Source organism: Erinaceus europaeus, chromosome 14 (assembly GCF_950295315.1).
Source record: "Erinaceus europaeus chromosome 14, mEriEur2.1, whole genome shotgun sequence".
Classification (NCBI taxonomy): Eukaryota; Metazoa; Chordata; class Mammalia; order Eulipotyphla; family Erinaceidae; genus Erinaceus; species Erinaceus europaeus.
In genome coordinates, this window is record NC_080175.1 from 37,133,291 (window position 1) to 37,155,951 (window position 22,661).

The following is a 22,661-nucleotide window of genomic DNA, read 5'->3' on the forward strand; positions in this document are numbered from 1 at the left end:
AGCCTGTAAGAAAGAAAGCATGTGCTCCTTACCAGAAGGACACACTTCAAGCCAAGGGACATCTTCCAAGATGCACATCATTAAGAGGTTAGAGAGGTCAGGGGCAAGTGAGGGATGAAAAGCAGAGCAGGGTACAGTCTGTGTCCTCAGATGGAAAGAACCTTGGCAGAGCTTAGGAAATACCCAAACCAGAAAAGTATTCCAGAGACCTGAAACTCTCCTTGGATGGTTATCCTCACTACTTGGCAGAAGACGAGCATTTTACAAGGAGATCGCTGTTGACAGGCAAGACTGTTAAAAGTGGTGGGCATTCGGCTGTCAGAAGAGCCCTGTTTCTAACACAGGAGGATGTGGAAAGTCATTCCAGGAGAGAAAGTACCAGGCTATTCCAAGAAATGGCACAGCTCCCAGAAGCAAGATGCCCAAGGGAGCTGGCTTTCCAGGACGCAGAGGGAAATGGTGTTATAACCACAATGACAGGACATTTGGGATGAGCTGAGAGGGACCAAGGCACCTAGACCCAGCCTCCTTCGTCTGTCAACAGGGTTACCTAGAGATGTCTTATTTGTGAAACAGAACACTTGGTGTTCACCTGGATTCAATCTGCATCTAAATCTCTGGATTTGGGTCAAGCAATGAACAGAGCTCTTGCCTGCTTGTTCCTCTGATGATCATGACTAGAAGTAACAGCATACATACAAGCGTGCTTTCTGAATACTGCCTGGGAGAAGGGATGCTCACACCAGCCTCCGTCAGAATAATGTTTTGATGGGTCTGCGGTCTGGAGGAGTAAAAACAGAGGGAGCACGCTCACAGGTGGTCACAGAAGAGGGATGAGGATGTGTGTGTTTTGAGCTTTGATGTGTGTTCTGTCTATGGCATTGCATTCACTAACAATGATGCTAAATAGTAACGGTCATTTCCTGGGCATTGGCAAGGTACCCACACCCTCCCTTCATGCTAGCTAAGTCTCAGAGCTTGAGCAGTTTCTACTCTTTCCATCAAGTCAGTCAAGGAGACAACTGCGTAGGTTTCAGAATAAGATACTGAAGTGCAGACACTCAGGCATCAAAATATTGAGAGTCAAATCCAGGTCTACCCAACCACAAGTGGGGCAGGCTGCCTCCTTACATTGTAGTATTTGTTTTATTTTTTTTCTCACTTACCTGAGTTTTGTCCTTTTATTCTATTGTTCTATTTACATACATCTTTTGCCATTCAACTTTAGTTTCCAGAATTAGAACCTCAAGCTTTCTCTTATTTGCTTAGTGACCTAAGCACAAATGGAGCCCACAGCAGAGAAGCAATAAGCATTAGTATCATGAAAAAAAGAGTCACTAGCTCCCATAAATCAAGTTTGAAGAGTTTTCTAGAAAGGCAGCATTCCCAGATAAAGAAAACCAAGGTCCAGAGTCATGGAGCCTCAATTCTACCCCGACTTGGATATAAATTCAATATTCTCTTAGTTTCTGTGACACTTCCCCACCCCAAGATTAAAAAACAAAACCACAACCCTGTTCTCAAGGAGTCTAGACATAAATGGAAAGGTATCTCATAGTGTGGAACAAAGCTAGCCATGGCAAATTTTACAACAATCAGCAAGAGATCCAAGAGAAGAAACTTATTTAATGGACCAGGGATTGGCAGTGTCTGAGTTAGACTGACTGGAGGGGCAGGATAAAAGCACAGTGAAGACAATGCTAGTGTGGAGAGGAGGAGAGACAAAGGCAGGGAGGGGAAGGACACAGCCAACCAGTCACTCTCAGAAAAGCAAGCAATCTCTACAGTGGGTGCCTTTGATGTATGTGGGTGGACTAGGAGAAGAATCTATAAGGCAGAGGAAGGCCTTGCATGTGGGCCCTGGAGTCCACTCCAGCAGCTTCACCTTATCCTGGAGCAATAGAAGGACTGGAAAGTGTCTGAGAAAGACAGGGCTGTTCTCAAGCTGTGTTAACAACAAACCTCTAGCCACTGACATTGGAGAATGGGCAAAAGGCACAACTTGTGAGAATGTACAAGGAACCTTGGGAAGCCAAGAGGCCAAGCTAGAATACTCATGGGCTGGATGCATGCACCTCAACTCTGACAGAGATTTGAGGTCATTCCAGTGTGTACCTAAAGCACGAGTGGATGGACTCAGGCTTCTTAAGTGCTCCAGCCAAGGAAGGCTGGCATTGAACAGAACTGAGTCTTGTGTAAGGGAGCTGTTTTCTCCCAGAAGACCACAGCTTGATCTAACTACTGGAGTACTGAGTTGGCCTCCACAAAGAAACAGTGCCCCATCCCCGGGGGTGGGGTCAGTCCCACCTACTCCAAGGGAAACAAAACCATTTCATGATGATGTGAAAGACCTCACTAGTCTCCTGGCAGAGGCAAGCTCAGGACACCCAACTCCTTGATCTCTATAAAAAATATCCCAGAGGGGGACAAGGCGGGTGGTAGCGCAATGGTTAAGCTCACATGGCGTTACGTAGAAGGACTGGCTTAAGCATCTGGGTTTGAGTCCCCGGCTCCCCACCTGCAGGGGGGTGACCTCACAAGAGGTGAAGCAGGTCTGCAGGTGTCTATCTTTCTCTCTCCTTCTCTGTCTTCCCCTCTTCTATCTATTTCTTTCTGTCCTATGACAGAAACAACAATAACAACAACAACAAAGGACGGCAGGCGGTAGCGCAGCGGGTTAAGTACATATGAAGCAAAGCGCAAGGACCAGCGTAAGGATCCCTGTTCGAGCCCCGGCTCCCACTTGCTGGGGAGTCGCTTCACAGGTGGTGAAGCAGGTCTGCAGGTGTCTCTCATTCTCTCCCCCTCTCTGTCTTCCCCTCCTCTCTCCATTTCTCTCTGTCCTATCCAACAACAACAAAAGCAATAACAACAACAACAATAAGAGCAACAGTAAAGAACAAGGGCAATAAAAGTGGGGGGACCTCCAGGAGCAGTGGATTAGTGGTACAGGCACAGAGATAACCCTGGAGGCAAAATAATAATAATAATAACAACAACAACAATGATAAACAAAAGGGTAACCAAAAGGGAAAAAATAGCCTCCAGGAGCAGTGAATTTGTAGTGCAGGCACCAAGCCCCAGCGATAACCCGAGGCAAAAAAAAAAAAAAATCCCATGGTGCTATTTATTTATATATTTATTTTTACAGAAGTGGGGTCTCAACTATGTGTGGTTGCACTACTCCTGGGCCGACTTTCCATTCACATAGACAGACAGAAGAGAGAAGGGGACTGGGTGGTGGCACACCTCGTCGAGTGCACATGTTACAATGCGCAAGGACCCTGGTTTGAGCCTTCAATCCCCACCTGCAGGGAGAAAGCTTTATGAGTGGTGAAGCAGTGCTGCAGGTGTTGTTCTTTCTCTCTCCCTAGCTATCTCTCCTTCCCTCTCTATTTCTGTCTCTTATCCAAAAATGAATAAACATAATAAAAATTTTAAAAGAAAGAGAGGAGAGACAGCTTCATCAGGTTTGCCATGCAGGGCTGGAGCTCAAACCCAGGTAATGTAAATGGAAAAGGCCTTGCTCTACCTGATGAGTTATTTCTCCAGCCTCCAAGGTGTATGGTGTCACTCTTGGGGGGAAAATAAAAAGAAGAATGAAACAAACTGTTTCTAAAACCTGTGAAAACCATGTTGGTTATCTTTGGGAAGAAAGAAGGCGAGGATACAGAACTTTGGTGGTGGGTGTAATGTGGAACTATACTCAATAATCTTAAAATATTGTAACCTGCTATTAATCACAAATAAAAAGAAAATTGAGGAAATAAAAAAAAAAATCTACCCGTAAACAGGAAAGCAGCCACATGCCCTCTGCCCAGACCCAGCCCTCGAAGAGGTTGGGATTAGCACTAAAGTCTTTCTTTGTCAGAAATGGGCCCACAATGGAGTGGTTGTTGGTCCCCAGGCTTGGCTCATCCCTGTGGAGACAGCAGAGGAGGGTGGAAAGGATCACAGAGCCCTGGCTCCCAGGCCATGTCCCCAGTCACGTAGCTGCACTAAGATGTGTCCTCTGAGCATGGATCAGAGGATTAGCTGGAATCGTGTGCTCTGTGACTGCCCAAAGGTCTGGAGGTCTGGAGACTTCTGAGAAGGATTTAGAGATGGGATTAGGTCACGGCAGGACAGGGAGCAGGTAGGTAATATTAACCTTGCTAATGACAGAGCTGTCAGACTCCTAACTGGCTACTTCTGAAGCAGTGGCATCTGCCATCTTTTAAGAAGGCAGAATTCTTGTTCCTTACTGAAATCCTCCAGCCTGTCATCTTCCTTTGGGGGAAAAGTTTAGATTAAGCAAAATAATTCACCCCAAGCAACATTCACCTGAACTATCTGGCTAATTGCAATTTCAGCTTGGGAACTGAAATTACAGAAGCCAGTTCGGTAGAAACAGAACATGAGATTTGAGCATGCAAGACCTTCCTGTTTTTCACATAAGGAGAATGTAGAGACAATCTTTCATCACTGGTGACTACAGAAGAATACTGAGGCCAGGCAGTGGCGCACTGTTTAAGTGCACATATCACCATGAACAAGGACCCAAATTTGAGTCCCTGGTCCCCATTTGCAGGGGGGAAGCTTCATGAGCAGTTAAGCAGGTCTACATGTGTCTCCCAGTCTCTCTCCCTCTTCATCTCTCTCCTCCAATCTCAATTTCTCTCTGTCCTGTCAAATAAAAGGAAGGAAGAAAGAGAGGAAAGGAAGACAATAAGATATATATAAAAAAAAAGGTGTATTGCACCAAAGTAAAAGACTCTGGGGTGAGGGGGAGGGTTCAGCTCCTGGAACATGATGGCAGAGGAGGACCTGGTGGAGGTTGAATTATTATGTGGAAACAGAACTGTTACACATATACAAACTACTGTATTTTACTGTAAATCATTAATCTCCCCAAAAAGAAAAAAAAATGCAAGATACCAAATTAAAAAAAAAAAGAGTATTTAAGCTGTGCCCTGGAACTTCTAAAAGCAATTTGTATTTCCATAGACAGGTCTTCCATAGACAGGACCAGCAGATTAAAAGCAGTGTATTTACTGCACCTGCTGTGTTCCAGCCTGAGCCTGAAACCTGGTGCAGTCTAGACAAACAAGATGAATGAATGAATGAATGAATGAATGAATGAATGAACGAATGAATGAATAAAATAAGAAAACTAGAAAGATGATGAAAAGAAAACGCACCAGAACTAATGGGTGAGGACAAAGTCCTCTAATGAACAGCAGTGCTCTGAAAGCCCTAGGAAATGTGCAGCATGAGTAAAGACCAATTAGCTGCCAAAAACGACTCAGGCAAAGGCTGAGAGCTGCAGGGAAGCAGGGAAGCAAAAGCCCAGAGTAGCAGCAACTGGAAACACGAAAAAAAGGGGGTGAGCATTGTATTTCTGCCCCAAATAAGAAATGGGAAGGCAAGGTAAGTACTCACCTGACACAGAGAAGACAGAGAGAGGGTTGGCGGCGTGGGGCCTGTGTTTATCCCATTTCACAAAGACAAAGGAGGGCCCACGTGGAAAAGGTAGAGATGCCAGAAAGAAAAGATGGGGCCCCCACACCTATGGACATCTAATCTTTGACAAAGGTGCCCAGACTATTAAATGGAGAAAGCAGAGTCTCTTCAACAAATGGTGTTGGAAACAATGGGTTGAAACATGCAGAAGAATGAAAACTGAACCACTGTATTTCACCAAATACAAAAGTAAATTCCAAGTGGATCAAGAACTTGGATGTTAGAACAGAGAAACTATTAGATACTTAGCGGAAAATATTGGTAGAACTCTTTTCTGCATAAATTTTAAAGACCTCTTCAATGAAACGAATCCAATTACAAAGAAGACTAAGGCAAGTATAAACCTATGGGACTACATCAAATTAAAAAGCTTCTTCACAGCAAAAGAAACCACTACCCAAACCAAGAGACCCCTCACAGAATGGGAGAAGATCTTTACATGCCATACATCAGACAAGAGTTTAATAACCAACATATATAAACAGCTTGCCAAACTCAACAACAAGACAACAAATAACCCCATCCAAAAATGGGGAGAAGACATGGACAGAATATTCACCACAGAAGAGATCCAAAAGGCTGAGAAACACATGAAAAAATGCTCCATGTCTCTGATTGTCAGAGAAATATAAATAAAGACAACAATGAGATACCACTTCACTTCTGTGAGAATGTCACAGATCAGAAAAGGTAACAGCAGCAAATGCTGGAGAGGTTGTGGGGTCAAAGGAACACTCCTACACTGCTGGTGGGAATGTCAATTGGTTCAACCTCTGTAGAGAACAGTCTGGAGAACTCTCAGAAGGCTAGAAATGGACCTATCCTATGACCCTGCAATTCCTGTCCTGGGGATATATTCTAAGGAACCCAACATATCCATCCAAAAAGATCTGTGTACACATATGTTCTTGGCAGCACAATTTGTAATAGCCACAACCTGGAAGCAACCCAGGTGTCCAACAACAGATGAGTGGCTGAGCAAGTTGTGGTATATATACACAATGGAATACTACTCAGCTATACAAAATGGTAACTTCACTGTTTTCAGCCGATCTTGGATGGACCTTGAAAAATTCATGTTAAGTGAAATAAGTCAGAAACAGAAGGATGAATATGAGACGATCTCACTCTCAGGCAGAAGTTGAAAAACAAGATCAGAAGAGAAAACACAAGCAGAACCTGAACTGGAATTGGTGTATTGCACCAAAATAAAAGACACTGGCGTTTGTGGGGAGTGGGGGTGGGGTGGGGAGAATACAGGTCCAAGAAGGATTCAGAGGACCTAGTGGGGGTTGTATTGTTATATGGGAAACTGGGGAATGTTATGCATGTACAAACTATTGTACTTACTGTTGAATGTAAAATATTAATTCTCCAATGGAAAAAAAATGAAAAAAAAAAAAGATGGAAAGGAGCCATAACTGGTCTAGGGACAGGGCTACAAGGATCCCACCTACCTGGCTATTTCCAAAGACATGGAAAATTCATTTGGTCATGACAGGCAACAGTCTCAGTCTGGGAGACACTGAAAATTTGTGGAGTTGAAAGCAATGGACAATCTGAGTGGAGGTAAATAAAAAAAAGAGGAGTTTGGGCTGAGGGAAAAGCATACTGGTTCTACAAAGAGACATCCACGCCTGAAATTCTGAGGCCCCAGGTTCAATCCCCATCACCACTGTCAGCCCAAGCTGAATAAGGGCTCTGGTTAAATAAATAAATTAGTGAATAAAACTGATCAGAGGCAAATGGGTGACAAGTACCAATATCAGAGTTTACTGATGGGGTTTCTCACACAGCTCTGCCACACATGTGGGCTGAGATCTGGCCTGTTGAACTTTTGAGTCTGTTTCCCTCTTAAAATATTAGACAGTAACAGAAGCAACCTCATAAGACAGGTGACTCCAACTGGCTATGGCATATGTATAAAACACGAGTTTTTCACAGTCTAAGAACCTGCTTTCCAGAGGAAAGAGGCATCAACATATAAGAGGTAGAGAACACAGGTAAGAAACTAAGACACAGCTTTCCAACAGACTATGATAGTATCATGGAAACTGATGTTTCAGAAGAATCACTAACGATATGGCAACTGTGATCCTTAAGTGTGGTGTAAGTGCATTCCCTAATTCACAGGCAGAAAGAACACTAGCAATTGTTATTTTAGAGGAAACTGACATCTCAACACTAATAAGATGTTGAGAGTAGACGAAGAGTAAACAAAATAAAAAAAGGAGAATTAATTCAAATCAATACCCAGACAGAAGTTATTATTATTGTTGTTGTTGTTATTATTTTACTATCTAGAATTTCAGAATACATCAGTGAAGATATCTCTGGAAGACAGCATAGCCATACTACATGAAAAGGATATAAAGAAAATTAGGTTTCCTCTGGGGTGGTGGTGGTAGGGTGTGTGTGCACAGGTCTGGTGATAAAATGTTGAGGACACTCACATGGGGAAAACAATAAAGGCTCATGGAGACATGAAGGTCTCAGAGGACCCACAAGACAAGCTTGGCTCAATAGCAGTAATAAGCAAGAGTCACACTGTCCTCCCATTTATTACCCCAAACCAAAATGCTCCTGATATCTTCATAAATGGCACCTGCTGAACAGGAAGGTCTTTGTTAATTGACTTTCTTCTCTGTTCACTTGGAAGAACCAGAACCTCCCCCACAAAGGCAGATGCAGGAGCTCAGAGCCTTTCTAGAACCATGAGTGTATTTATGGTACTTGAGTTCAGGAATCCATTGTCTACTTTAAAAAGACAGTGGTACAGAGTCGGGTGGTAGCATAGCAGGTTAAGTGCACGTGGCATAGGATGGGCATAAGAATCCCAGTTTGAGCCCCCGGCTCCCCACCTGCAGGGAGTTTGCTTCACAAGCAGTGAAGCAGGTCTGCAGGTGTCTATCTTTCTCTCCCCTTCTCTGTCTTCCCCTTCTCTCTCCATTTCTCTCTGGCCTATCCAACAACGACTACAACAATAAAACAACTAGAGCAACAAAAGGGAATAAATAATTAATAAATTGATTTAAAAAAAGACAGTGGTGCAGACCCGGGTGGTGGTGGTGGTGGGCCATGGCACACCAGTCAATCACACATAGTACTAAGAGCAAGGACACGCACAAGGATCCGGGTTCGAGACCCCGCTGCCCACCAGAACTGGAGATGCTTCACAAGAGGCAAAGCAGGTCTGCAGGTGTCTACCCTTTTCCCTTTCTATCTACTCTTCCTCTCTCAACTTCTCTCTATCCTATCCAATAAAATGGGGGGAGGGGAGATGGCCACCAGAAGCAGTGCAGGCATGGAGCCCCAGCGATAACCCTGGAGACAAAACAAAACAGACAACAGGCAAGGCACTACTATCACTCGTAAGACACAGTTTATGTACTCAAGAGACCCAAAATTTCAAGAGAAAGGGGGAGAAGGTAAGAAACAGGACACAGAAGCTATCACCAGGTAGTTTACATACAGAGATATGTGCTAGATGTCTCCCTGCAATGATCTCAAAATGTAAAGTTGGGTAGAGTTGGCTTTGATTCCAGTGTCACTGCTGTGTGACCTCTCTGTGACATCTGAACAAATTACTGAACCTCTCTGCCTCAGTTTCCCTACAGCTGCTTTGATGATGACTAAGTCAGAAAAAATAAGAGACACATGGCTGGTTTAAGGACAAGACTTCAAGTTAACTTCATCATCGCCATCTCTATTACCTTATTCGCAGTAATAACACATGGTGGTGTTGAGGGGGTGAAAGGCTAACTGGAACCTTTTCCAGCTCCCACCTCCTTGGGTTCATCTCTTGAAGAATTACGAGGGAACACCCATGAAAGTATGCAATTTTCAATTCCCTGTCTTCCTTTATTAAGTTATGAGGTAGAGATATTATACAGAAGTACAGTTAGAGTGAAAAGAAAACTCAAGGAATAGTCTCCCTGAGGGCCCTGGAAAGTTTCCAAAAGACCTCTCCACAAGAAACCCCTCTGCTCTTAAACTCTGCATGCATCACACCTGGGTCAGCCTCTTATTGGCCAGCTGGGAACGCCAGGTGTGCTTCCCTTCCCCAAACTCCTCCCACAGTGTGCATCTTTGTTTTAAAGTCCCAAGCCCCCCCCTTCCATGTGAACAATATCCTTGTGCCCCAACCCTCATGCCCTATGTGTGCAAACGCAAACGTGCAGCAAAGTGTCTGAGCTCTCCAGGCTCTTCCTGTGCATTTCCTGACGTCAATGGTGGGTAGAGACAATGACACATCTAAACAGCAAAGCAGAGATTCCCTCGGCCACTGTCTCTGGGCAATAATGACACTGCTGAACAAAACCAGAGACAGGAGCAGTCAGTGCTAAATCTGGCCACCCCACCCCTCCAGTGGCATTCAGAATGACTCCCTGAAAGGAAGAGCTGCAACCAAACTGCATGGATTCATTTGCTAAGAAGGGGCAGAGATTTGGGGGTTTGTTTGTTTAATTTTATGTATTTATTATAAGAGACAGAGTGACTGAGAGGGAAAGGGGAAGGAGAGAGGGAGTGAGAGAGACACCTGCAGCAATGCTTCACCTCTTGTGAAATGTCCCCCCTGCAGGTGGTGAGTTGGGGCTTGAACGCGGGTCCTTGAACATGGTTTACATGCACTCTTCCAGGTGTGCCACCACCCGGTCAGTTCAAATGTCCTGAGGATCCAACCAACTGGTGATGAAACCCTGTCTTCTTTTCATTATTATTGGTTAGAGACAGAGAAATTGAGAGTTAAGTGGGAGAAAGAGAAAGAGTACGATTGCATTGCTTCAATTTTCATGAAGCTTCTCTCCTGCAAGTGGAGACCAGGCGCTTGAACCTTGGCCTTTGTGCATTGTAACATGTGTGTTCAAACTCATGTATCACCATTTGGCCCCTGGGCATTCTTTTCTAATTTTGAACTTTCCCACTTGGCAAACAAACTCTCTGGTGAGATACTGATGTTGTTGCACTCCACATTCCATCTTTCTGCATTTACACCATCACTGGGCAGCAAGACATCCCACCAAATGTTCTTCTGCATATTCAAACTGCAAGCAGGCAGCCAATACTTGCAAGGAGAAGAGACTAAAGCCAGAAGGAGCTGTGGTAGGTCTGACAGCTCCATTCAAGGCCCAGAAAACACCCCTAGAGCCAAGGACCTGGTTATCTCCATTAAGTCCAGGGATCTGGGTTTCTGACTACAAGGAGGATGGGTAATATATCTCAAAAGGCTTCACCATGGATGCTGATAGTCTGTTGCCACAGGAAATGCAGTCAGAATGACAAACATATGCAAAAGACTGGTGGCTTTTAAGCATCTGAAGCCTCTCTCAGGCCCTTGGGGCATCTTTGCTCAACTGCACTCTAGTGAGGCCTGGCCTGAGGGCAGAACTTTAGCAGTGAGCAACAATCACCCACCTCCCCACCCCCTCAAAAAAAAAAAGAAACAACTGATCTAAAACACCAAACCTCCACAGCTAACTGTTCTCAGCAACTTCAGGTCTGAAAAATAGGGGCCAGGAAAAAAAGAGGCCAAGTTATAGAGACAAACTGCACGCTGACAGATGAAATGATAAAAAGAAGTGTTTCCCATGTGTGCAGCAGAATAAGGTTCCACCATAAAAAGAGACACACACATGCTGCAACCAAGGTAGCACTTGAAGACATTCTACTAAGTGAAACAAGTACACAGAATGTTCGATTCCACTTAGGTGAAGGAATGAGGAGAATTCTCAGAGGCAGAGAGCAGAACAGATGTTCCCAGCTTCTGTGGGTGACACTGCTCAATGGCCACACAATTCTCATTCCAGGAGAGAGAATGTGTTTTTCCAATAGAAGATGGTGGGGATGATCACATACCAGGATGATGAAGCCAGTGAACTGTACATTTAAGAATGGTTCCAATGATTGAGTCTGATGTATATTTTGCCCCAGCAGAATATTTTTCAGAAATTGTCAAAAGTAATCCCAACTATTAGAGAATTGTCCCTTTTTAAAGGGAATGTACCTTTCCATGTATTGTGCTGTTGAAAATGTCATAACATATATTTGCACTGAAAACAGAAAAATATGTCCTGACTTTTCCAACAAATCAATAATATTCAGCTAGTAAATGTACAGGGGCATTTTAAGCAACTGTTATACACACACACACACACACCCCGTTGGGTATTAAACCAGCTCCCCCCTGTTCCATTGCTGATAGTATGGTCGATTTACATAATCATTGCTTTGCCTGAGACCTGCCCTGCCTGCAGGGTATTGGTTAATCCCATTGGTTAGAATCTTCGCAACAGCTGCTATGGAAACTTTCTACCTTCGTGCTCTTTTCTCCACCCCCTTTCCTAGTCATTTCCTTTGCTGATTTGCCACTTCCAGTTTCTAAGATATAAAAGGCGTTGTCTCTGATCAATAAAGGCATTGCATTGTGTTCCCGCTCCGCCATGAGTTCCTGGTCTCTCTCCCACATCTCTGAATAAGCAGCAGCCCAGGTTAGAAGCACATGAAACAGACAAGTCCTACATTGTGTGTGTGTGTGTGTGTATGTCTACAACAGAAAACCAAACTAGTTGAGGGGCCAGGAGGTGGTGCGCCTGGTTGAGCACACACATTACAGAGTGCAAGGACCCGGGTTCAAGCCCTCAGTCGTCACTTGCAGGGGGAAAGTTTAGTGAATGATAAAGTAGGACTGCAGTTGTCTCTCTGTCTCTATCTCTCCCTTCTCTCTCAATTTCTGGATGTCTCCAGTAAATAAAGATAAAAAAAGAGAGAAAGAAAGAAAGGAAGAAAGACAGAAAGGAAGAAATAAAGAAAGAGAGAGAGAGAGAGGAAGAAAGAAAGAAAGAAAGAAAGAAAAGAAAGAAGGAAAAGAGAGAAAGAAAAGAAAGAAAGAAAGGAAAAGAAAACCAGTGGTCCTGGAGGTGGAGCAATAGATAAAACACTGGACTCTCAAGCATGAGGCCCCAAGTTCAATCCCTGGTAGCACATGTACCAGAGTGTTACTTGGTTCTTTCTCTTTTTCCTCCTATCTTTCTCACAAATAAATAAATAAATAAATAAATAAAAATTTTAAAAAAGAAAACCAAACTAGTTTTAAGAGTGTTCTTTTTAGCAGTGAGCACCCCAATATCTGGATGTGTCACTGGTTATTCATTCAATCTCCAAGGAAAGCATACCTTGGTTGTTTCAGAGTTTGGGCCAATTATGTACAGAGCTGTTATACACATTCATTTACACAAGTCTGTACTGGGCTAATTTTTCAATTCCTCTGGGTAAATACCAAGGATTGTGACTGCTGAATCACAGGTTGGGAGTATGATTTGTTTTGTAAGAAACCACCAAGTTCCCCTCCAAGTCTCTTTATGGCTTTGCATTCTCACCGGTGATGAATGTGAGTTCCTGTTGCTCCATATCCACACCAGCACTGGATGTCGCAACTTTGTTTTCATATTTCTGACAATACATTATCCATTTGCCTCAGATTTTCACATTTATTGGCAGAAAGCTGTTCACGGTTCTTTTCTTTTCTTTTTTTTTTTTTTACACTCTAGCATATGCTTTTCTCACGAATTTTTACTCTCCGGGTATATTATATGGATTTGAGTTATGGCAGATTTTATAAAAGACTGGCTTTCCATTTTGCTCATGTCTATTGAAGCTTTATTATTTCAACCATTTCTGGTCTAGGTTTTTTTGTTTGTTTGTTTCTTTTTCCTGATCTAAGTTTTAAAATAATTACTTTCTTCTACATTCCCTAGAGTTATTCCATTTTCATTTTTCCCTAAACTCAACTTTTCTTCTTGGGAAGCATAGAAATTATCTCAGTTCCTATAGAGCAGTGCTACCCAACCTTCAATTAGAGTGTAATCACTCTTCATTCCAGGTAAGTGATGTTGTCACTTTTTCCTTCTTTAATCCATGAGTGAAACAAAGGTGTGTTTCAAGTTTCCACACATGTTTACATGTTTGCTTTGAATTTCTCTGCTGACTTCGGATTTAATCACACTGGGTCAAAGAACATGGCTTGCATGAGACAGATTGCTTAAAATTCAGTGCAACGTCCCAGATATGGGTAAACTGAAAAAAAAAACAAAAAAAACAAAAAAACAAGAATCTCCCTGCTGGGCAGAGGGCAATTCTACTAATCGAAGTTTTTTTTTTTTTTGTTTGCTTTTGTTTTTACTCTTATAGATATTCCTGGAATCTTACTTGATGCTTTCTGTTTTGGCTACACACACACACACACACACACACACACACACATCCTATTTGCTTCCCTTTTCAGTTCAGCTTTAGTTTGTTTTCCATACATATTCTTTCTTTTACATATTCCCTTCTCTGTAAGGTTGGAAACCATAGATGATATGCACATTCTTTTGGCAATTACAGGCAATTTTGTAGTTGTATTTTGTATTTTAAATATCAAATTAATATTTATACTAAAATAGTCCAGATTTATCTTACATTTTACTTCTCTCTCTTTTTATTATTATCTTTATTTATTTGATAGAGATAGCCAGAAATCAAGACAGAAGGAGATGATAGAGAAGGAGAGAGACAGAGAGACACCTGCAGCCCTGCTTTGCCACTCACAAAGCTTTCCCCCTGCAGGTGGGGATGGGGGCTTGAACCTGGGTCCTTGGGCATTGTAATATGTGAGCTCAACCAAATGTGCCACCACCTGGACCCATTTTACTTCTCTCAACTGGGGTTTTATGTGGTCTCAATAAACAACTTTCACTCTTGAGAAAAAGAAAAAAAAATCTCATTGTCTTATTTTAAAAGTTTGAGATTGTTCTTTAATGATTCATATGGAATTATGTGTTTAAAAAATACGCCTGGGGGAAGCTTCACAAGCAAAGAAACAGTGCAGCAGGTGTCTTTCTCCCTCTAAATCTCTCTCAGTCTCTATCCAAAATAAACAAATAAAAATTTTAAAAGAAGTTTAAAATCTTAAAAGAAACTGCATTCCTTTCTCTCTCTCTTTTTAAAATATTTATTTATTCCCTTTTATTGCCCTTGCTGTTTTATTGTTGTAGTCGTTATTGATATCATTTTTGTTGGATAGGACAGAAAGAAATGGAGAGAGGAAGGGAACACAGAGAGGGGGAGAGAAAGATAGGCACCTGCAGACCTGCTTTACCACCTGTGAAATGACTCCCCTGCAGGTGGGGAGCCAGAGGCTCAACCCGGGATCCTTACACCATCCTTTCTGTTTTTACTTTTATATTTAATTTATTATTTATTATTGGATAGAGGCAGAGAGAAATTTAGAGGGGAAGGGAGACAGGGAAAGATACAGACACTTGCAGCCCTGCTTCACCACTCTTGAAGTTTTCTCTATGCAGGCAGGAAGCAGGGGCTTGAAGCCGGGTCCCTGCATGTTGTAATGTGTGCACTTAACCATGTGTGCCACCAACTGGCCCCTGCATTCCTTTCTCTGCACTGCACAGTTGCTCCTTATATTCCTTACTTCCTTAGCACTTCCAATAACTCCTCTAGTGAAATTTTTTGTCACTACATTTTCACAATCTTTAAAAATGTTCTTTTAGATACAAGAAAATGGAAAGAAGAACCAAGCTCTTGGATAGGAAAAATTAATACCGCCAAAATAACTATCCTACACAAAGCCATATACAAAGTTAATGCCATCCCCATCAAGGTGCCACCCAATTTCTTTAAAAGGATTGAACAAAAGGTGCAAAAATGTATCTGGAACCATAAAGTCCTTAGGAATGCCAAAGCAATAATAAGAAAAGAGAACAGTATTAGTGACATCATAGTTCCTAGCCTCACACTATACTACAGAGCTACTGTAATCCATGGACAACTAACTCATTATTGATAGTTATTGATAAAACAATAAATGGAGGAAGTGATATTGGGGAAATTGGACTGAAACATGCATGGAATTGGACCATCACATATCACTGTTCTTAAGAGTCAACTCCATGGTGTATTGCACCAAAGTAAAAGACTCTGGGGTGAATACAAGTCCTGGAAAAGGATGACAGAGGACCTAGTGGGGGTTGTATTGTTATGTGGAAAACTGAGAAATGTTATGCATGTACAAACTATTGTATTTACTGTAGACTGTAAAACATTAATCCTCCAGTAAAGAAATTAAAAAACAAAAAAGAGCCAACTCCAAATGGATCAAAGACATGGACACTAGACCAGAAACTATCAAATACATAGAGTAAAACAAACACTTCATGATCTATGCTTCAGAAACATCTTCAAAGATTCAAATCCAACAACAAAGAAAAGAAAACCAAAAATAAATCAGTAAGACTACATCAAACTGAAAATCAGCTTCTGCACAGCAAAGGGTACCACCACCCAAATAGCCACCCTACAGTGTGGGTGGGAGAAGATCTCTGAGCAACCTACTCCAGATAAAGAACCAAGAGCCAAAATACACAGAGCCTGGGAACTGTGGCTGGTAGATTTGTTTGGATGGGTAGTGCTTTGAGTTCTTTTTCCTACCACTTTCCTGCTCCCCATGTGGGGGAGTGAGGGTGATCTGGAAGGTTTGGGGGGAAAGGGAAGCTGTCTGTGTAGACATACTACCCCAAGAAGAGGCTACAGGAGTTAGCCCTGGCTCGTCCTGCTGTATCCAGCTGCCTGCCCATGAGAGCACATTCATTACGTTCTCATTCAGGAGCAGGGAAGCCTGACTCCAATGCTTGGGAAGAGTGGTGATCACTGACTTAACCATTTCCTGGGACTTGAGCTGCCAACTCCTGAGGGTCTTTGTGTTAACTGCCCAGTGGACAATGTTCACTGTTCTGTACCAGTGTCTGTCCTATGGAGAAGCCAGACTGAGACCTTAAGATATTCCTGTGTCATGTGTGTGCTGAATTACTATAGGCTGGAAGGGAAGAAGGGATATGTCACAGGGAGGCATAAAACCACAAATCCTCTGGGTAGCTAAGTTGAGTGTGAATGTCGGGGTCTCTGGCAGGGTGATCTCCAGGGGAAAGATAACGGACCGGCTTTCTCAGACCGGCTCTTTCTCGCTCACGGAAAAGACGACATGAAGTAAAAGACACCGGGGAGACCTGCAGTGTGCTCAGACCTCAGATCTCAAGTCTCAGGTCTCTTTTTAGCAGGTGGGCAAGGTTTAAGTAGAAAACCAAACAAAGAACATTATTCAAATTTGTCACAAATTATAGGTTTCTTAAAGGTCAGCCTGCCCCTATGGTAGGGGGCTGGTATGACAAGAATTGATGCAGATACATAAAGGTCAAGATAATTAGTCTCCTGATGCAGGCATTTAATTACCCAAAGGTGTTTGAGGGGAGCAGAGGGGTTGAACCAGTTAAGGCAAGATAGAGAGAAGATAAGCAAATTAAGGACATCAAAGGGCACTGCTAGGAGTGTGTGATAAGGTGTGTTCTTCTGTGATCAGAAGGTAAGGTGACTTTGAGTAAGTGAATCTTAAAGTAGGCGGCCATGTGGCCTGCAGTTAATGGAGGGAAGTATTGGGGTTTCTGTGGGCTTGAGAGACTAACAAAGCAAGCTTAGTCTGGGAGATTTTTTCCCTCTTGGCTCACCTCTATGACGTGAGAGATTTACCAGCGGGGTGTCTATCTAGACCTCCATTCAAGGATGGGAAAGCTCCCCTATGCTCTACCAAGCTATCACATAGTCCCAACATGTGAAGATGGGTTTAGACTTTCCCTTAAGACCCATTCAGGTGCTGGGGCATATCAGACACCTTCTTCAACTACCTGATTGCTAAGAAACTAACTCGTTACCAGAGAAGACAATTTCCTTTTTCAACATGAACCTGTTTTCCACCTCCTGTGCCATGAATGTCCCAGAATGACAGTGCTTGAGTGGATCATGTGAGATCTCAGAAATATTTGGATTGACAACTTAAAGACATAAACTTTACAAAGTCCTTTCAGGGTCATCTTATGTCTATGACATTCAAATAGTAACCTAGCTTTTTTTTTTTTTTTTTTTAAGGAATGCTAGTAGCAAAACCTTAGTTTACTTCAGTCTAAATAAGACCAGTTGTACGCAGTAAATGTAATAAGGTTGAGTTTTTCCTGTTACAAAGACAGTATCAACACATTGGTCCTCTTTCTCTTGCACTACTTGAAAGTTTTCTGTAGTATGACTCTAAAATTGGCACTCCTGACTACTTACACAAATATTCTAATCTTGAGAAAATCTCTTTTTGGTCATCTCCCAGCTTTCATTTTTATGAAATGCCATCCTTTCTCTCATTTAATAATTTTTATTTAAATTTTTTATCAGCTTCAATTCCTATAATTTCTTCCCTCCCTCCCTCCCTTTCTTTCTTTCTTTCTTTCTTTCTCTCTCTCTTTCTTTCTTTCTTTCCTCTCTTTCTTTTCCCCAGAGCACTGCTCAGCTCTGGCTTACGGTGGTGGAGGGGGTTGAACCTGGGGTTTCAGAGCCTCAGGAATGGGAGTCTCTTTGCATAACCATTATACTACTACCCTGCTCCCTGTAATTTCTTGTACTTTCTAATAATACAAATAACCAGTGGTGTACAATTTGGGTTCTATTTTATGATCAATCTCCCCACTAGAATCCCTTCCCTACAACAAAGCTTGCATTGAGTAGACATGATTTATGAACCCTCACACACACCAAGTCCCTTATCTTTCTTTTCCACATTGACCTTACCAGAAAGCGATTGTAAAGAATAGAAGAAATCACAGAGGATTACCAAGAGTACAGACATCCAAACTAGCTTGTGTGCAGCTAAGACAGGTCCTATCAGGAGATTGCGGTCCCAGGGGAATCCTCACTGTGCAGTGCATCCTGGGATAATGCTTACGAAGTGGATGGTGGAGCACTACTCCCTGAAGCTGGTGTTTTGAAAGGAAATTGATGAAGACATCATGGCCCTGGGTTCGAGCCCCCGGCCCCCACCTGCAGGGGAAAACTGCACAAGTGGTGATGCAGGGCTGCAGGTGTCTCTCTGTCTCTCCCATTATATCTCATCCTTCCTTCTCAATTTCTGGCTATCTCTATCCAATAAATAAATAGAGAAAAAAATTGTTAAAAAGACATCACAGACAAATAATAATGTTTTAGCCTATTTTCGAATTTGTTTTCCTTAAAAGGGAAAACCCAAGGTCAGAATCGGGGTGTCCCAAATAATTTTCTGAGAATACTTCTAAAATATATCTCAGATATCAGGGACCTGTTGCAGCTCAGCGTTGAGAGATAAATTTCAGGCACTCTTACAGGTTAAATGAAGAGGTCTGGAGATGTGTACACACACAAGCATACAAACAGCAGTGGACAGTGTTTTATACTTGACATTATCTAGGACTCCAATAGAGTCTTTACTGACAAAAGTTTGTGTTACATCAGAACATGGAATGAGAAACATCAAAAGCATCTTTGCAGGGGTGTACACATTATTAAAATTCATGCCTGACCCCAATGACAATCATCATGCTTTCCATGATTTGTGAAGAGCAGCAGTTTTTGTCACATTATGCAGCTTTAGGCCTTTTTGCCTTAGGGTCTGCTGACCCAAACTTCTCATTAGCTTATGACATTCATCAAATGCCCATCAGAGGACAGAATTTGTAGCTAGAGGAGGAACATGAGAGACTGTAGGTGGTCTGCATTTCTTCCATTCTATACATAGCTTCTCAAGAATTAAGAAAACAGTTCAGCAGAAAATCACTAATGTAGCTGTAAGTAATAGACCTTATAATTCAGGCGTCTACAGCATCAAGAAACCAGTGGGTCTCCAACAAATGCGAACTCCTAGCACCACTGCTGAGGTACAGCTAGGAGGAATAGTTGCCTGTGAGTCAGCGTGGCTTTGCCCTTCCTTACCTTGGTGATGGGCCAGACGATCAGACTGTGCTCGGAAGCCAGATCCTGCCAGGTCGTGGGGCCTGTGGGACGAGGTCTGCTCCACCTGATCCTAAGAAAGAGGGGCAGAAGGGCTCTGATCAAAAGGAGCCTTCCACACGTCCACATGCAGCAACACTGGCACCCCTAGCTCCCCCAGTTCTTGGCTTCCTTTTAGTGTATTACTTTCTGGGACAGGAGAGAGAGCTCACTGGATAGGGCACCCTGTCCCAGGTTAAAGTTCCAGCACCACGAGGAGAATACCACAGCACCAGGGAAAGCTCTGGTGCTGTAGTGTCTTTCTTTTTTTTAATTTTTAAATTTATTTTACTTGATAAGATAAAGAGAAACTGAAAGGAAAGGAGGATAGAGACAGCTGCAGTACTGCTTTACTGCTCTAGAAACACCCCACCCCTTTGCAGGTGGGGACTGGGGGCTTGAACCTATAGCCTTGTGCATGATAATATGCACACTTAATTAGGTGCATGACCTCCCCCCCAGCCTCCCCTTCCCAAATAAGCAGCCTGGAATGGTGAAATCATTCAAAAAGCCCTTATTCTATACATCAATCAATCCATCATCTTTTTTTTTAACTAGTGATTTATATGACTACATTTTACTATCGTAGCAGGTTAAGCAGGTTAAGTGCACGTGGCGCAAAGAGCAAGGATGGGCATAAGGATCCATAAGGATCCCCACTGTCTTTTTTTATTAATTAATTTATTTATTTACTCCCTTTTGTTGCTCTAGGTGTTTTATTGTTGTAGTCGTTGCATAGGCCAGAGAGAAATGGAGAGAGAAGGGGAAGACAGAGAAGGGGAGAGAAAGATAGACACCTGCAGACCTGCTTCACTGCTTGTGAAGCAAACTCCCTGCAGGTGGGGAGCCGGAGGGCTCGAACTGGGATCCTTATGCCCATCCTTGCGCTTTGCTCCACGTGCACTTAACCTGCTATGCTAGTAAAATGTAGTCATATAAATCATAAGTCATATAGTTAATTAATATGAGGGGGAAAATTAATTGTATGTCTCAAAGTTTTTTAAAACACAGACTGAATCTTTTTAATATATAGGCTGTGTATTTGATATGCGGACTCTCTCAAAAGCCTAGACCAAGTAGATCAGAAGCAACCAATAGCACAGCTATATACAAGATACTGGATACTGTACAGCAAACCCTAACAAAAGGACTTTTCAAAGTTAACCCAATTACCAAATAATGTGATGATAACAGTAACTATCGATTGTCTTTTTGAACCCTAAGACAGCAGGAACCTCACATCTCCACTATAGAGCCTCTACTTCCCCCAGTCCTGGAACACTTGGATAAGGGCCCACTTTCCCGTATGCCTCTCCCAATCCATATCAAATAATATTGCATCTGCCGATCACAACCTAATCAACGCAACGATTGCCACCTCAACATGCTTCACTTCAGACTGTGTCCAGAGACTTCATGTGTGGAATGAGAACCCTTCAGCTTCATTACTCGGGTGAGACCTTTCCTTTCATAGTATACTCTAATTCCATCTCAGGTGGTTCACTTTCTAACAAAGTCCCAAAACCTAGATATACACCAGTTTCTGTGAGAGAGAGCTTATGTTCACACGTATCCATAAACTACTGCAAAATATATACCTGAAAGCAGAAGTACACTATAGTTTGCAGTGAGTATCCCCCTAACACTTCCTCTCCACTATTCCAAGCTTTGGGTCCATGACTGCTCAACAATTTGTTTGACTTTGTATGTTAACTCTCTTTTCAGACACCAGGTTCCAGATGTCATCAGGATGCCGGCCAGGCTTCCCTGGACTGAAGACCCCACCAATGTGTCCTGGAGCTCCGTTTCCCCAGAGACCCACCCTACTAGGGAAAGAGAGAGGCAGACTGGGAGTATGGACCGACCAGTCAACGCCCATGTTCAGTGGGGAAGCAATTACAGAAGCCAGACCTTCCACCTTCTACAACCCACAATGACCCTAGGTCCATGCTCCCAGAGGGATAGAGAATAGGAAAGCTATCAGGGGAGGGGGTGGAATATGGAGACTGGGTGGTGGGAATTGTGTGGAGTTGTACCCCTCCTACCCTATGGTTTTGTTAATTAATCCTTTCTTAAATAAAAAAAAATCATGTACTCTTATAAAAAAATGACTTGCTTTCCTTGTTTTCAATTATAGTTTCTTTAGAAACCTCGGTAAAAAGGGAAGTTAGTCATGAAAAGGTACAATGCTCGGCAAGGGAAGTAGAAGACTTTTTTTTTTGGCTTATTTTCCCTGAATAGTATTAAAAAATTAAAATGATTCTCCACTGTTCGCTGGAAGCAGTGACTATAAGCAATTAGTATTCCATAAAATGTGTACTTTCCATAATAAATAGGGGTAATCAAGCTCTAGGTAATCTTACACTGAGTGTGAAAACATGGAGAAACTGACAAATGGTACTCTGAATGTTATTTTTGAGACTTTAGGGTGAGGACACAAATTTAAGGCTAAAGTTAAAACATGAATATTAATGACTAAGTACATGACTCTAGTAGAACATTGTATCTCTCAGGAAAGGTCCATCAAAACATAGGGGAACCCACTGGGGAAAGATAGAAACAGGCTCAGGTTATAGATGGATCTGCCAATGCCCATGTCCAGAGAAGGAATTACAGAAGCCAGAACTTTCACTTTTTGTACCTGAAAAAGAAGTTTGGCCCATATCCCCAGAGGGGTACAAATGTAGTTAGCGGAAGATGACCAAAGGGCTCTGAGCTCCAATTCCATCAAGACCCAGAGAGAGAAAAGCGAGGGGAAAGGAAGGGGGGGGGCATTTAAGAGTAGCAGATGTGACTCAGGAAGGAAGAGAAGGCAGGGCCACAGGAAGGAAAACGTATAAATATGTATAAGGGCAAACATGTATAAATATAGATAAATAGTTATAGAAATAATAGTCAACCCATTATCTGTGACCTTGGGAGAACTAATGCAGTTTCCAGTGAAGGGAATGGGGACACAGAACTCTGGTGATGGAAACAGTGTGGAATCATCCACATCTTATAATTTTGTAAATCAGTATTAAATCACTAATAAAAATTTTTTAAAAACCATGGAGAAACAAAACAAATCTTTTAACATGTACATGCTTTGAAGAAAACACTAGCAGTGGCTAATTTGAGGTGGGGAGATGTCAATTTTATCTTAAAAATTCAAGAAATCTTTTTTAAGGTTTTTATAGTACACATTTATTACCTCTAGAAGCAGAAAGGTTTTAGAACTATGCCAAAAACAGAATATCTGCAAGTCAAATCTACTATTAATATTAATA

The 22,661-nt window shown here is 42.4% G+C and overlaps 1 protein-coding gene across 7 annotated transcripts in view; it reads right to left on the bottom strand.

The window, feature by feature from the left end:
• The window catches only part of GRB10 (growth factor receptor bound protein 10), a 195,293-nt gene that overhangs the window by 79,738 nt on the left and 92,894 nt on the right, over positions 1 to 22,661 (bottom strand). For 5 of the 7 annotated variants that reach the window (XM_060171544.1, XM_060171542.1, XM_060171548.1 and 2 more), the window contains one exon: positions 19,336 to 19,426. The exons of the other annotated variants lie outside the window; for them this stretch is intronic. Coding sequence is in view for 4 of the 5 variants with exons in the window: in XM_060171542.1 (XP_060027525.1) it covers positions 19,336 to 19,426 (91 nt within the window). In the remaining variant the exon portion in view is untranslated. The remainder of the gene's footprint in view (positions 1 to 19,335; positions 19,427 to 22,661) is intronic. 7 annotated transcript variants of the gene reach the window in all.